This window comes from Meles meles, chromosome 16 (assembly GCF_922984935.1).
Source record: "Meles meles chromosome 16, mMelMel3.1 paternal haplotype, whole genome shotgun sequence".
Classification (NCBI taxonomy): domain Eukaryota; kingdom Metazoa; phylum Chordata; class Mammalia; order Carnivora; family Mustelidae; genus Meles; species Meles meles.
In genome coordinates this window covers 68445545-68460209 of record NC_060081.1, presented here as the reverse complement: position 1 = coordinate 68460209, position 14665 = coordinate 68445545, and the positions used below count along the sequence as shown (strand labels likewise).

General features: G+C 49.1%; 2 protein-coding genes across 6 annotated transcripts; both read right to left on the bottom strand.

Moving 5' to 3' along the window:
• Window positions 1-226: 226 nt before the first annotated feature.
• ZSWIM1 (zinc finger SWIM-type containing 1) lies at window positions 227-14347 on the bottom strand. Of its 5 annotated transcripts, XM_045980861.1 has the most exons (3): window positions 3160-3605; window positions 992-2397; window positions 227-358 (listed from the first exon to the last, which is right to left on the bottom strand). In XM_045980861.1, exons 2-3 carry the CDS (start codon window positions 2249-2251, stop codon window positions 326-328), a joined length of 1293 nt encoding a protein of 430 aa, XP_045836817.1. In that variant the 5' UTR covers window positions 2252-2397; window positions 3160-3605; the 3' UTR covers window positions 227-325. The 5 variants fall into 5 exon arrangements, with proteins under 5 accessions (XP_045836817.1, XP_045836814.1, XP_045836815.1 ...); XM_045980858.1 differs by lacking the exons at window positions 227-358; window positions 3160-3605 and adding an exon at window positions 14212-14347 and having other exon boundaries at window positions 881-2397; XM_045980859.1 differs by lacking the exon at window positions 227-358 and having other exon boundaries at window positions 881-2397.
• Window positions 4568-14546, bottom strand: ZSWIM3 (zinc finger SWIM-type containing 3). Its single transcript, XM_045980857.1, has 2 exons — window positions 14212-14546; window positions 4568-6973 (listed from the first exon to the last, which is right to left on the bottom strand). The coding sequence occupies exons 1-2, from the start codon at window positions 14364-14366 to the stop codon at window positions 5038-5040; spliced, it is 2091 nt and encodes a 696-aa protein (XP_045836813.1). The 5' UTR covers window positions 14367-14546; the 3' UTR covers window positions 4568-5037.
• Between the last annotated feature and the right edge of the window lie 119 nt (window positions 14547-14665).

Below are 14665 nucleotides of genomic sequence, written 5' to 3'. Positions count from 1 at the left end.
TTGATCAAGATTGTGGTACAAAGCCCTAGGCAACGTGAATTTTCCTCTTGCCTGACATTTCCCAGCCAGCTGAGGGCAAGTGATGGGACCAGTGTCAAGGAAGGAAGATGACCACTTGAGCACCCACTGGTCATGGGCCCATTACAGGCAGGCTCTCCTTTAATCTCATCAGTGCTGGGAGCATATCCATTTCTACAGATGAACAGATCGAGCCTTTTGAGGGGTGACTTGCCTGATGTCCCAGAGCTAGTAAAAGGTACAACCAGGCCTCAAAAATCAGGCATTGAAAGAACTGGGATTTGCACGTAGTGGCAGACTCCAAAGTCTATTCTTTCCATGATATTTGCTCTGCTGTCTTCTAGAAAATACAAAATGAGACGAGGACTGGAATAGGCAAATGTGACTTTAATGACCTCCCTGTGGGGGCCAGGGAACAAAGGCTGAGATCCACCTCCTCTCCTCTGTGGGTCAGGTGAATCATCTAATGACTGGGGAAGCTATTACCAAGCCCCTGCCCTCGATCTCCACCCAGAGTCTTATCCTAGAGCAGGGCCACCTGTTTCTAAGGCCCTTGGGCTAAGAATGGTTTTTAATCTTTTGAAAAGGCTGCCAAACAAAACCAAACCAAGAATATACAACAGAGACCGTGGCCAGCAAAGTCTAAAATATTTACTGTCAGCCCCTTTACAGAAAAGGTTTGCTGACTCCTGTCTTAGGAACTAGACACATTTTAGGTAATAGGCTGCGGTAGAATAGAAGACCCTTGTCCTTTCCTGGAAGGCAGGCCCACGGAAGTATAATAGTGTGAGTGTGTGTTGTGCACGTAGGGGTGGATGTGAGCGGGTACGTGTGCATGAGCATCTCTGGGCACGGAAGGCAATCAGAGTTGGACCTGCTCGTAAGGGCCGATCCAGCTGTCGGCCAGCTCCCGCAGGGTGCTGTACCTCCGTTCAAACTCCTCCTGGCTGCAATGCTGCAAGAGCTGACCCACCTCCTCGGTGAGGAGAGCCACGGCCAAGTGCTTATCCAGCGTCTCACTCCACTTGCTGCCCAGAATGTTGTCTAGACTGGCAGCACAGCCTGCTGTCCACTGGGCTGGCAGCATGTCGGGCTGAAGCACCTGGTGGCGAGCACTGAGCATGGCCAGGATGTGGCGGCAGGGCAGGTGGAAGGCCTGGTGAAAGTAGCAGCTGCAGCTGGCAGGCGGCTGGGGCTGGACCCGATGGGTGTCCTCCAGGATCTGGATGTTCACCTTCTCCGAGCCGGAGCCGACGAGGTGCACAGATTTCTGGACCACAGCCAGCTCCCCCAGACAGAGCTGGGCGGCCGGCCCCGTGCAGATGGCATTGAGGGAGTGCTGGATGCGGGCTTCTACCAGCCGCTCCACTTTGGGGCTTTCCGGGCTGACGTCTAAGGGGGCGTGACTGTTCTGGGGACCCAGGCCCAGGCCGAAGCTCGCCTCATCTCCCGCATTCTGCTGCATGTACCGGAGCAGAGAGGCCATGCCTTGTTCCACACAGGGGGTGGTGCCGAAGAGCTGACTGAGGACGCGGGTGGTGACCTCCAGGCCCTGGAAGTAGCGGCTGCTCTCAGCTCGGCTTCGCCAGCGGTGCGCCAGCCAGATCCGGTCATTGAGCAGCCAGTGGGAGTGGAGCTCTGGCAGCCGGGCCGGAGGGATGCAGCTGCTCAGGAGCGTATACAGCTTCCTCAGGTTGCCAGCGGTGGCCGAGCACATTGTGCTCTGCAGGGCACTGAGGAGCACCCTCTCCACAGGCTGTTCGAGGGACAGCTGATAGAACTTGCCCTGGAGGAACTTACAGATATGAAAGGCTGAGAGCAGGACCTCGGCTGCGGGGAACTCCATAGCGAGGGTGGGCAGCGGGAGAAAGTGGGGATCCACCAGGATGGTACAGACTCTCTCCCATGCTGGGTTAAACTTCTTGAACACCTGGAACATCTGGGCCAGGCCTTCAGCATCCTCCTTGGCTGGAATGGCAAAGTAGACTGCCCGGGCCAGATGACCCTCCAGCTGCACCCGAGGTCCATCTACCAGGAAGGTATATAGCACCTTGCCCGTTGGGTTATAGGTCCGGTGGATGAATAAGATCTCAGGGAAATGGGCAAAGACCCCTTGCATAAAGCAACTCTGGTAGTTGAGGGTATCTAACTGAGCAGTCTTGCTAACCTGATACAGCAGCATAGGTGGGTTTGGGTCCTCAATCAGGAACTCATTCAGCATTGTCAGGGCCATGGGGGAGATGGGAGACGTCTAGATGCCAAGGTCAAAATACTTCCTCCGCAAGACTGCTGTCCAGGAGACTCTCAAGGTCTCAAGCTCCAAGCAAGCTGAAGCGTGAGGCTGGGATGTAGTTCCCCGATCTTGTTCCAAAGATGCGCCTATGGAGAGGAACAGAATCTTAAGGAGACAGTAGGGGCTTGGCTCCTCAATTATTCATCCAGATAATATTGCTTACTGTGGATCAGCACTGTTCTGGGGGAGATGCATGATAAACATGTAAACATAAAGATATAACAGGCAATGAAGGCTGCAATGAGCACAAAACTGGGTAACAGGTAGACAGTAAGATGGGAGAGGGAGAGAAATTTAGCTAAGGCAGGAAGGGAAGGTGTCTCTTGGTGGGAAGAGAGGACGACATTGGAGCTGAGACCTAACTGATAAGCTGGTCATGGAAAGATTCAGTTCCCAGAGATTTAAGTGGGTGTGAGGGCTGGAGGGGCATATGGCCTCCCCACCCCCCTAGATAGCTTTTTAAATATTTGTTTAGCACTTTATATTTACAGATTACCGCTTGGCATCCATTCTTCCATTTGGTCCTAGTATATATAAGAGAACCGCAATTGCGCCCCAAATTGTATGATTCTAGGCAAGTCAGTGACTCTTTCTGAGCCTCAAGCCCTTGAACCACGAACAGGGGCTATCACATGTGTTTGGCTTCTCCTGCCTCTCCATAAATCCCTCTATTAACTGCAGTAATATGTTTAAAAGCTTTGTCTATTTGGCTCCAAACTGGGTTACTATCCCCATTTTACAGATGAGAAACTGAGGTTCAAAGAGGTTAAGTGACTTTCCCACCATTACTCCATAAGTAGGTGGAAGCTGAGTCTTTGGCTCAGGATCCTGACTGCTTTCCAGAGTACCTGAGGTCCAAACACCAGAGAGGGGACGCGGCCTCTGACCTCTCACCTCTAACCCGGGTGGGAGGATGTAGATAATCAGACGTTCCCATTCGGAGTCCGGCCGGAGCCAGAAGAGAAGTCAACCTCCCACCCCTTTGGGAGCTGTGTCACGGCTGACCGCGATCATCAATCGCCTCACACCTCCACCCTTCAGAATCACTCACCCACTGCCTGCCTCCGTCGCCATTTCTCCCTATTTGACCCTGCCTCTGACTCTGACTGACCTCTAGGCTCACCAACCGCGGCACCAGCTTCGCCGTGACTCGGGCCAATGGCCTGAAGAGTTCGCGTTCGGTCTGGGGGGATTAGACCAATCGTAGCCCGGCGATTTGTGGGCGGGTGCTGTTCCTAGGATTACGAGGGGCTCGGCTGGCGGTGACCAATGAAAACCCGAGGACACTAGCATCCACGCGAGCCTGAGCCCTAAGGCTGGAACTCCGAAGCCCCGCGTCTGTCGGGGGGAGGGGGGGGGGGGCGACGTTGGAAGGCCGTGTTGCTATGGAAACTCCTCCGAGGCCGAAAATGAAAAAGGAAAATAAATAGCAGTGCTTTATGGATTTTTCTTTCTTTTCTGGTCAAATTCCAACCTCCTCCCAGGGGGTTGGGAAAGGGTGGCTATGGGATTGTACTGTCTTCCACCTGTTGGGGAAACTGGGGCCCAGGTCTCAGATTCTGACTCCTCCATCAGGGGTCAGGGGCCCAGCCACAACAGTTGAGGAAATCCAGATCTCCTTATGAGAGCTAAACCTTGTGTTGCCTAGCCCCACCCCCTCCAGTGTTCTACAGAAGAAACAGATCCAGAATGGCCCTGTGACTTGTCTGAGGTCATGGCAGACCAGTGCAGGAGCCAAGACTGACTGCCACCTTTGACCTCGGTTCCCCTGAAGATGACATCTGGGAAAGTTGGGTAGCTCCCAGGTTTTAGGTGATTAAGACTATAAACTAGCAACAACAGAAGCCCATACTGGGGCTTAGAACTAGAAGTAAAATGCTGTTTATGTAAACCTAGAGGGTAAATTGGGATTAGAACAGGCCAACACTTATCTTTACAGATGAGAAGCCCAGGGTTAAAGAAATTAGAAACTTGCCCACAAGTCCCCCCAGCAAATATAGGCAGTGGAATCTAGGCTTTAGGTTTCCCCCTGCCCCACATCTATTTGACTTCCTCTTACTAGAATTCTAGGCAGCCTGAAATCCGTGTTGAAGCCTTGATTGGTAGGAAGAGGATGAAGTTGGTGGTGGACTGTTAAGACTTTGAATTTAAGGCATCACATGCTTTGCACTCCACAACCTCCATTACATTCCTTCCCTGTTCAGGCAGCACGCATTGCACCTGCTTCTTTGATTTTATTAAAAAAAAAAAAAAACAAAAAACAACTTTTATTTAATATGAATAAAAATAAGTACAAACAACAGAATCTTTGTAAAGAGCAGCAACAGTCAAGGATCACCCTCTGTCCCTTTGTCCCTGAAAATAGGTCCTTTTACCAGGTATATTTTGTCTCACCCAATCCTGGGCCGTTCATCATCTCTCTAATGGTAGTAATATCTGATCTCAGGAGTCAGGGCAGAAAGAGGGGTGACCTTTCAACATGGAGAAAACTTTGGCCTTGACACTGAAGGAGGCTCTGGAGGAAATGACAAAGGTAGGGCAGAAAAGGGGTGGATTCAAAGGACTGTTACACAGTGGGGCTCCTCTTCTCTCTCTTGTAACAATCTTCCTAGCCCGACCTAGGAAGACACTGGTGAAAATGCTGACCCCTGGCATGTCCTGCCTGCCTTGAGTTCCCAGACTTCCAAGGAGAGGGGTCTGTGGCCCAATGTGCCAGCGCAAGTGCTTCAGTTGTGAATCATGGCTCCAGCGAGAGGGAGTCCCTCCCCTTCCTCTGGCTTTCCCCAGAGGAAAGGGAGGCGACCCACATCCTTGAAGTCCTCTGGCTGCTGACTGGGCTCAGGCGGCTGGCAGGGGTCCGCCCAGATGTCCACGATCTTGCGCAGAGTGGAACAGCGCTCCTCCAGCTCTGGCCCCTCGGTCTGCATGAGCAGGTTTGCTAGCTCCCTGCTTAGGTCCTGAATCATGTCACTCCGTCCTTCTTTCCCAGGCTGGCCTGTGTTTAGGACCATGACGGGGTCCCGGAGCTCCCCACTGGGCCCAAGGAGGTGCTGGTACCTCTTCTGCCACCGACGGCACACCATGGCTTCTCCCACGGGCTTCTGGCTGGTGTGCAGCAGGGCCAAAATGTGCCGGCATGGCAGGTGGTACCAGCGTTGAAAGGAACAGCTGCAGCTACGGCCGTCTTTGCTCACCTGGTGAGAATCCTCTAGTAGCTGAATGTCCACCGAGGAGCCAGCCAGGTCCACCAGGTGAGTGGAGTTCTGTACCACCTCCCACTCATTCTGGCACAGCTTATAGGCCAGTTGGGAGCCACTGCCGTGCAAGGCGTCTAGCATGCCGCCCTGGGAGGGCCGCACCTGTGGCTGCTGCTCCAGCTGCACCTGCTGTGTGCCTGGCTTGGGCTCTTCCACGCCGAGCCTGGTGAGACTCCCCCAACAGGCTCCGAATGCCTTCTTGGGCTTTGGTGGCACGCTGGCTGGCCGGGCTCTCTTTAACTTGGGAGGAGCTGTGGGCAAGTTCTTCAAGCCTTTGGTATTAAAGAAGTCTATATAATCCACAAAGCGGAGGATGCAGTCCGGCAGAGACTGCTGTTCCCGGAAGAGGCTGGACACCTTGCTGGTGACCACGTCTAGGCTGTCCATGTACGTGTTGCACGCGTGCAGGCCCTTCCTCACGTGCATGTACCAGAGCAGTTCACAGGAGAACCAGTGGGCCTGCAGGAAGCCAAAGAGCTGCTCATCTAGCAGGGCTTGGGACATCTGACGGAGATTTTGCAGGCTGGCGTCGGAAGTGACAAACACAGCCTCCCGCAGGGCTTCCTTCATGAGCCTTTTAAAGGATGGATTTGCTGAACTCCGATGCAACTTCTTCTCCAGGAGCCGGGTGGTGTGGTAGATGGAGAGGAGGATCCGCGCAGCAGGGAAGATCTCCTGCAGGATGGCTCGGTGAGGGAAGGACGGGTCCACAAACACCACCTTGACCTTGGGCCAATCGGAGTTGAACTCTGTGAAGATACTCAGCATCTTGGCCACGGAGGTAGCTGTCTCAGCCTGAAGCACAGCAAAGTGTACCACGCGACCCTCTCGTTCCTTGTTCTCCACCAAGAAAGCATAAAGGATGTGGCCCTGGGCATTCTCCACCCGGTGTAGCAAGAGATTCTCTGGGAAGCGGATGAACAGATCGCTCATCTTGCTGCTCTGGAAGCTGAGCCGGTCCAGGTCTTGGCTGTTGCCCACGCTGAGAGAGGCCATGGAACCCTCATCCACCTTAAGAAAGTTCTTCATCACTTTTGCTATCTTGGCCAGGTCAGAAGGAGTGATGCCCTCCTGCTCTGGCTTTGAGGGTGCTTGGGCCTTATCTAAGCAACATGATGGTTCAACGGGGGACTTCTCGGCCAGGTCAAGGTCTTTCTTAATCGCAGACTTCTCAGGCTGGGGTTTCTGCAGGCACGCTGTCTTTTGAGATTTGTCAGCGGTGTTTCCTCTAAGGCCTGCAGGTTTGGAGTCAACATGGATATGCTGGGTGTTGAGTTCACTGATAAACAGTCTATCCAGTTTCTCATTATATCGCAGGAGCAAGTACGCCGGGCACATGTCCGCCACTGAGGTTCTCTTCCTGTTTGACTGAGTCCGAATACAGACAAATTTCACCTGCACGTATCTAGAGAAGGTAGAGGTGACAGTGAGAAAGGTGCTGCCCGCCCCTTTCTCTTAGAAGACAAGACCCTGGGGACGCCTGGGTGACTCAGGTAGTTAAGGGTCTGCCTTCTGCTCAGGTTATAATCCTGGGGTCCTGGGATCGAGTCCCACATCGGGCTCCTTGCTCAGCAGGGAGCCTGCTTCTCCCTCTTCTTGTGTGCTCTCTCTCTTTCTCAAACAAATAAAATCTTAAAAAAAAAAAAAAAAAGACAAGACCCCATAGGGATACAGTGGCTGATATGTGTCCCAGAGACCGCGAGGCAGTGTAGGATGTAGGGAGGGAGACTGACATTCACACTCCAATCCCAAAGTGTTCGACTCTTTTATCAAGACCCTGTCCAACTAACACGGCATTCATTTTCATCATCTGCAGTTCTAAGCCCCGCTCCTTTCATTCACCCTCTATGGCCCATCTGTAGTTCCCAATGATTCAGTGTGAGGCAAAACACGAGGGAAAACAGACAACAGGCAGTAGCAAAGGGCCAGCTGGCTCCTCAGTGTTTAAAATGTCCCCTTTGGGGGCACCTGGGTGGCTCAGCAGTTAAGCGTCTGCCTTCGGCTCAGGTCGTGATCCCAGCATCCTGGGCTTGAGCCCTGCATCTGGCTTCCTACTCAGCGGGAAGCCTGCTTCTTCCTCTCCCATTCCCCCTGCTTGTACTCCATCTCTAGCTGTGTCTCTCTCTGTCAAATAAATAAATAAAACCTTAAAAAAAAAAAAAATGTCCCCTTCGTTCCTGCCTTTGCCTTCTCTTCCTCCAGAGAGTAAAGATACAAGTGGCCCTCTCTCACAGGAAACATCTCTATTCATCTCTCTTTTACTTAAACAAAAATGTCCAAATCCTAAGAGAGTCTGAGAACCCCTGGGTCAGATGATCTTCAGGTCCCTGTCAGCTTTACCATTCTAGGCTGAAAGTGAGGATTCAAAGGAGAGGGGTGATTAAATTGAAAATCTGCTCTTTTCCTATTCCATTCGACCCATGCTTCAAGGCCAAATCAGGTCCCACCTTCTCCAGGAAGGCTTTGTGGAAGTCTTCAACCCACAGTTAACTGCTCCCTTTTCTGAATTCATAGCATTTCATTTATTTAACATAAAAGGCTTAAAAACTTCTCTGGGTGGCAGTAAACAGTGGAGATGCTGGAGGCTAACTGCCTGAGTATTAATCAGGGCTCCACCACTCAGAAGCTCTATGACCTTGGGCAAGTCACTTTACCCTCTGTGTGCAGTTTCCTAGTCATAAAATGAGACTATCTTATTAAGATTGTTATGAGCATTAGTGGTGCCTGGCTGGCTCAGTTAGTAGAGCGTGCAACTCTCTTCTTGGTGTTGTAAGTTCAAACCCCATGTTGGGTGTACAGATTAGTTAAAGATAAAATCTTAAAAAAAAAAAAAAAGATTGTTATGAGGGTTAAATAAGACTCAGATATAATATTTAGCCCAGAGCCTGGTTCAGCCTTTTATTTATGCTAAATAAAAGCCTGCTGCTGTTACTACAACTCCTATGCCTTCTGATGTTCTCTTGGGTGTTTATAAAGTACCTTTACAATTGGATGGGGCTGTCATCAAGTGGCAGGACTGAGTTATTTCTCAGTGTATTCCAAGCACCTAAAACAATGATATTCTTCTAACAGATACTTATCAAAGATGTTCTGATAAATAACGCAGAGACCGTGGGTGGGATGAGTCACACCCCTGCCTCCTCAGGGAGTGTCCTAGCCACCAGTTAAGGGGGATAAAATCTTCAGCCCCTGGCATGACGTGACACAGCCTAGGCACCTCACTAACCCTTTTCCAAACACTCTAATCTAGCTGATCCTGTCTGCCCACCCTGTGGGGTAAGCTTAGAAAAACAGGATATGTCAGGCCTGCAATAACAGGGTGGAGTGGTCCAAGGCTGAAAATGCCTGCACCTGTTGCGTGCACAGGGCGGCAACACTATCCCCAGCCAGGAAGGGGCTGGAGCAGCCCAGTAGCATGGCAAGGCCAGTCAGGGGTGACTGAGGTATGGATTCTGCCCATCTCGGCAGCCCCTCCTTTCCCACCCCCTAACCATCTTATATTTGTGCCCTAGAAAGACAAACTGTCTACAGCTTCCTGGATTCAATTTGCTGGGTCTCACTTCTCTGCCTTTGCTTGTGTTTGTCTCTCTCTGGAATGCCCTCCCCACCTGCCTTCATCTCAGAAGTTTACTCATCCTTGACTACATGCAACCATCATCGTCTAGGAAGACTTCCCCAAGCCCATACACTGGGCCCTACCCTTTTGCTGACTCAACATCTTAGAGCCCTAGCTCATCAAATTAGATGGACTTCATGTGCTCTCAGTGCATGTTTATTAGGCCAGTCCAAAAAAGACAATGGTCAATCCCAACCAGAAAGGTCTTTCAAATCTTTCTTGGTTCCATTAATGACTGACTGTACCTCCCAGGGTAGAAATCTTGGCATTCTTTTTAACTCCTCCTTTTCCACATGGATACCCAATACGTTAACAATCCGTTTACATTCTTTCCTACCAGTACTACATATATTAAGGTATTATATGCCAGGTTATATTAAGCCCCTACCATGCACCATTTTAGACTAGGAAAGGGGTTCTATTATCCTCATTTTACAGATGGGGAAACAGGCTTAAAAATGTTCTTAAGGATACCAATCTGGGATTTGAACTAAGCCTGCCTGGTGACAGTCTGTGTAGTTAACCCTTATACTGCCTGTCCACTTTCAAAATCTCTCTCCTTTCCCAGAATACTCATTCTTACCCTCGTCAACTTGACCATCAACAACTAGTTGGGTTCAATAGCTTCCTTAAAGATCTCTAAACATGAAAGTCAAGTTGTCATCATGCATTTCAAACATCATGGGTAGTAGGTTGAAGCTTGCTTTTTCCCTGCCTCATTTCATCTTTTTAATGGAGATATAACCTACATACAGCGAAGTATACAAATCTTTTGTTAAGAACTCTGAGCACTGCAAGTTGTTTTAATCTGGACTTAGTTGTCCCACGGCTTAAAGCATCACTCCCTTGAAGACAGGCACAAGGTTTCACACCTTTCTGAATCTCCCTTACTGTTTTTATCTGAGACTGCTCAACGAAGATCTGGAGGAAGGGAGTCAGCCAGCCTTGCTTCCCATCCACTTTGTCGGTGTTTGCATTCCCTCCTGGACAGCGCTGGCAGTGTGCTCCCAGTGTCTGCTCCCACAGCTAGCACACACCAGGTGCACGAAGCTCGAGTACCAAATGAATGCTAAATGACTGACTGCAGAGCACAGGAAGTTATCCTCCTAGAACACGAGAAGTATACTAGGAAGACCACTGGGAGCGTTCCATCAGAACACTCAGCTTCTGGTCCTAGCACTATTCCTTTTCCTAACTATGACTTTGAACAAGTCCTTTGTTGAATTTCAAACAATTACCAAGTCCTGTTATGTACTGAACACTATACTAGTGGCTCACAGGGCAACACAGCATAATTAGATAGTCTCCACTCTCTAAGTCTAGTGAGCAGAGAGAGGCTCACATAGGTAGCCAGTGAAATCAACATTAAGTGACTGGTTAAAGAGAGATATAACCAACATACTTATACCTGAACAAAGAGTGATTCATTCTCTGGGGACTGGTACAGATTAACTAAGGCTTTTGATTAATTTTACATAAGATTTGCATCGCAAATCACACCTTCAGCCACGAACAGGATTTTTATGGGTGGAGTAAAGCCATATTAGACAATATAACTTGAGTTAGCAACAAGATTCTGAGTCAGAAGATCTGAGTTTAAGTTCCAGCTCTACCACGTACTAGCTGTGTGAACCCGGACAAGTCATTTCACTTCCTCTGAGCCTCCAAATCCTTATCTGTAAATATGGAAATAATAAGAGTATTGGTCTATGAAAAGTCAGTACCTCATCCAAAGCCATCCAGAACCACTAAAAGTGAATTCATGTAAAAGGTTGCATGCAAGAGATCTGTGGGTTGCTAACTCAACAGCTCTTAGCCCCTTCTTCATTCTAACAGAAAGCTAACTTAATTTGGGTTGTCATTCCTCCCCCACATAGCTAAGTAGTCAGGGCTCTTCTAAGCCAATTAAGGTAATCTCATTGGGAACGGGCAGGGATACTGGCCCAATTCTGGAGAAAGAAAATGATAGGAAATCTGTAGCAAACCAAGGCAGGCTTTTCCCTTTAGACATGACTCCTGCATTTGTGCCACGTGGGAGCCTTCCTGCAGGCAAAGCTGAGACCTGAGGATGGCAGCGTGGAGAGACATAAAAAGTCTGGGCCTTGGAAACAGTTACCTTCAAAGGCCCCCCTCTAGGCTTCTAAGAAATAAGCCATTTTTGAGTCAGAGTTTTCAGCAAAAAAAATCCCCCAGAAATAACATATCATAGTAAGAATGGAAAAAAAGATTTCAGTGGAACCTTATCTTAAAATAGGAGACAAAAATTGTGAAGTTTGAATTATATTTAGGGGCATGCGGCTGGCTCAGTTGGAAGAGCATGCGACTCTAGATCTCAGGGTTGTGAGTTCAAGCCCCATGGTGGGTACAGAGATCACTTAAAACAAATAGTTAAGGGCGCCTGGGTGGCTCAGTGGGTTAAGCCGCTGCCTTCGGCTCAGGTCATGATCTCAGGGTCCTGGGATCGAGTCCCGCGTCGGGCTCCCTGCTCAGCAGCGAGCCTGCTTCCCTCCCTCTCTCTCTGCCTGCCTCTCTGTCTACTTGTGATCTCTCTCTGTCAAATAAATAAATAAAATCTTTAAAAAAAAAAAACAAAAAAAAACAAATAGTTAAGAAAATATCGGGACACTTGGGTGGCTCAGTCTGTTCAGTGTCTGCCTTTGGCTAGGGTCATGATCCCAGAGTTCTGGGATCAAGTCCCGCATTGGGCTCCTTGCTCAGCGGGGAGCCTGCTTCTCCCTCTGCCTGCTGTTCCCCCTGCTTGTGCTCTCTCTCTGACAAATAAAATCTTTAAAAAATATATTATATTTAACAAAATGGAGGTTATAATGGCAGTATATACCAATTCTTAAAATCATCAAAGCATGACTTACAGTGTCAACTGTTTTTTTTCTTTTTTCCCTGGTGCATTCTCCCCAAACACTAGGATGCTTCATTTACTGTCTCAATTTTACAATTCGGATAGGTCCGTTTTAGCGAAACATTCCTGGGCTTTATCAGGCTTCCCAAGGGCCTAATGTAATTCTTTACTATGCACATCCTTTGTCAAATTCCTATCACAACATCATTGTTGATTTCCCTTCTTCCCTTATTCACAGGTGTCAGGCTGAGAGTGATGGAAGGAATTCTCAATCATTACTCTCAGAGACTTCACTAAGTCCTACAGCTGTTGGGAGATGTGTAATTTCAGTTTGCACTTAGTTTTATCTCCATTGTGTTATCCTGATGTTTACGACATCTATTGATTGGCCAGAAACTAAGTGCCAAAGATGCTAATGGGACCGGTAGGGATAAGCAGGACATTATTTAGTAATGACTAATTTTATTAGTGGCTGGTTTATTCACAAGAGTTCTGCATGACATCTGCTTTCCTACCGGGCCTTGTGACTATACACACATGGAAAATGAAAACCCAGATAATAAGGGCCTTGTTCAAAGGGTGTGATGAGGATTAAATAAAAACAATGCAAGTAAAGTACTTAGCAGAGTGTCTGGAATGCGGTCCAAACAAAAGTCCCGAAAAAGGTAGCTATTACACTGAACAGCAATAGAGACTGGAGACTACTTCACGGACTGTTTGATGACTGTCAATCCCCAAAAAGACATAACAAAAAGAAAAAGACAACAGCCATATACAAAAATGAGAGGGGAAACTGGGCATAAAAATCAGACAATCTCCCAGTGGAATGGGACTTTTGGTCACTTAGTGACAACTCCCACAGCGCATTTGCCTCTTGAAGTACTGTGTCCAAGTACCACTTTCTAACATGTACTAGTTACAGTTCCGGTGAGTACTTACAGAGCACGTTTCTGCTCCTACATGCATTTTCTTACTTATTCTTCACCACACCCACCTCATTTTACACAGGACGAAATGGTCAGAGAAATTAAGTGTTGCCCAAACTCTAGGGTAAAGCCTGTCTTTTGGACTCCTGAACTCTTCCTTTTAACCACCGATGGGGTTCAAGGCAGGCTGCCCCAGGATTTGTCACTTTGGCATGTGGATTATTTTGAGCTGAATACTACCGAAGTCCAACAGACTCAAGGTTGAGCTCTTTACCTCTCCCTTAACTGGCTAATGTAATTGAGACAGGGAGCCCATAAAGTACTTTTTGAGTTGGCCCCCTTTGGAGTGTGTTCAAATTTGAACTGACTTGCAATTTTTAAAATGTGGAGATACTGACCCAAAGCCTGGATTTCTGACTTCTGCTGCCAGTTCTGGAAACACCCGCTCTTCATTTTCACCTGGCGTCCGTTTAACTAGAGTTGATTAGAAGGGCCTGCCCTCCATTTTGCCCCAGTCGCACCTTCACAGTCCCTGCTATGAAGACCTGATGTCTATTGTCATTTCATCGTTCTTTCTCTAATGGTGAGATTAAAAGTTAAAACTTTCTCCCGCTGGGCTGTTTCACCTGACCCCTGAAGATAATGGAGTTGTCAACCCTTATCTTAGCCTCTCAGCCAGTTTTCTCAGCTGCCAAATGGGAAAAATAGCATTTATCTATAATTCTCCATACAGCCCTGCGGGGTAAATCATGCACACCAACGACAGAGAAGGACGCCTGGGTCAGGGGAAGTATTTTGAAAACGGCTGTTAATCTCAGAAGCTCAAGAACCGTGTACAAAACGAACCAACGAATGCCTGAGCAAACTAACCAACAACGACCGCGTTAATTGCTTTGTCCAGAGAACACTGATGAAGTAAGTCATCGCGAAGGCGTTTTTATCTATTTGCGAAGACAGTACTTTGTATGAGGGATACTGCAGGTGCTCAAAGAATGGGGCAAACTGCAGTTATTCTGGAAATTCCGGGAAAACTGTAATGGAATGAATGAGTGAAGGGGAAGTGGGTGGTCAAAAAGCTGTGCCTGGGAAGGTTTTGCTCTTTTCACCAGGCACAGGCCAGGTGCTTAGTGCCTGCTGGAGACCGGGGCCCAGCTGCACTCCCTCCTCCTCCAGGCCTCCCTCCAGGGGACAGTCGGGCTCCCTCCCCACCCTCCTGCCCCGCCCCCGCCCCGCCCCGCCCTTACAGGATGTCCTCGCGGATGGAGGTCCCATGGTTGAGGTTGTGGAAGCGGACGGAGACGCAGTCCCTGAGAATGAAGGAGCACCTGTTCTCCTTTTTGTAGGCGCTGAAGCACTCCTTGAAATCCTCGTAGGTCTTGAAGCAGCTGCCCAGCTCCATGGCCGCCCCCTCAGCCCACACGAGGGGCTGGCCCCAAAATCAATAGCAGGGTTCAGAGGTCACACTATGAGGGCCTACAGGCTGACGTTTGTCCAGTATGCCTGAAGGGTCGGTCCCAACTGAGTGGCCCGTCACGCGGCTTAGGAAGAGCCCTAGGACTGAGAGGGATATTAGGGTCTGGGGGCGTCTTTGCTATTTGGCGGAGGAGAAATGACATTCAGCGCTTATTAGTCAGTCCCGGGTTCCGCCCCCTCACCGTTATACCCAATCATACGCGGGATTCTAAGACTGGCAATCAC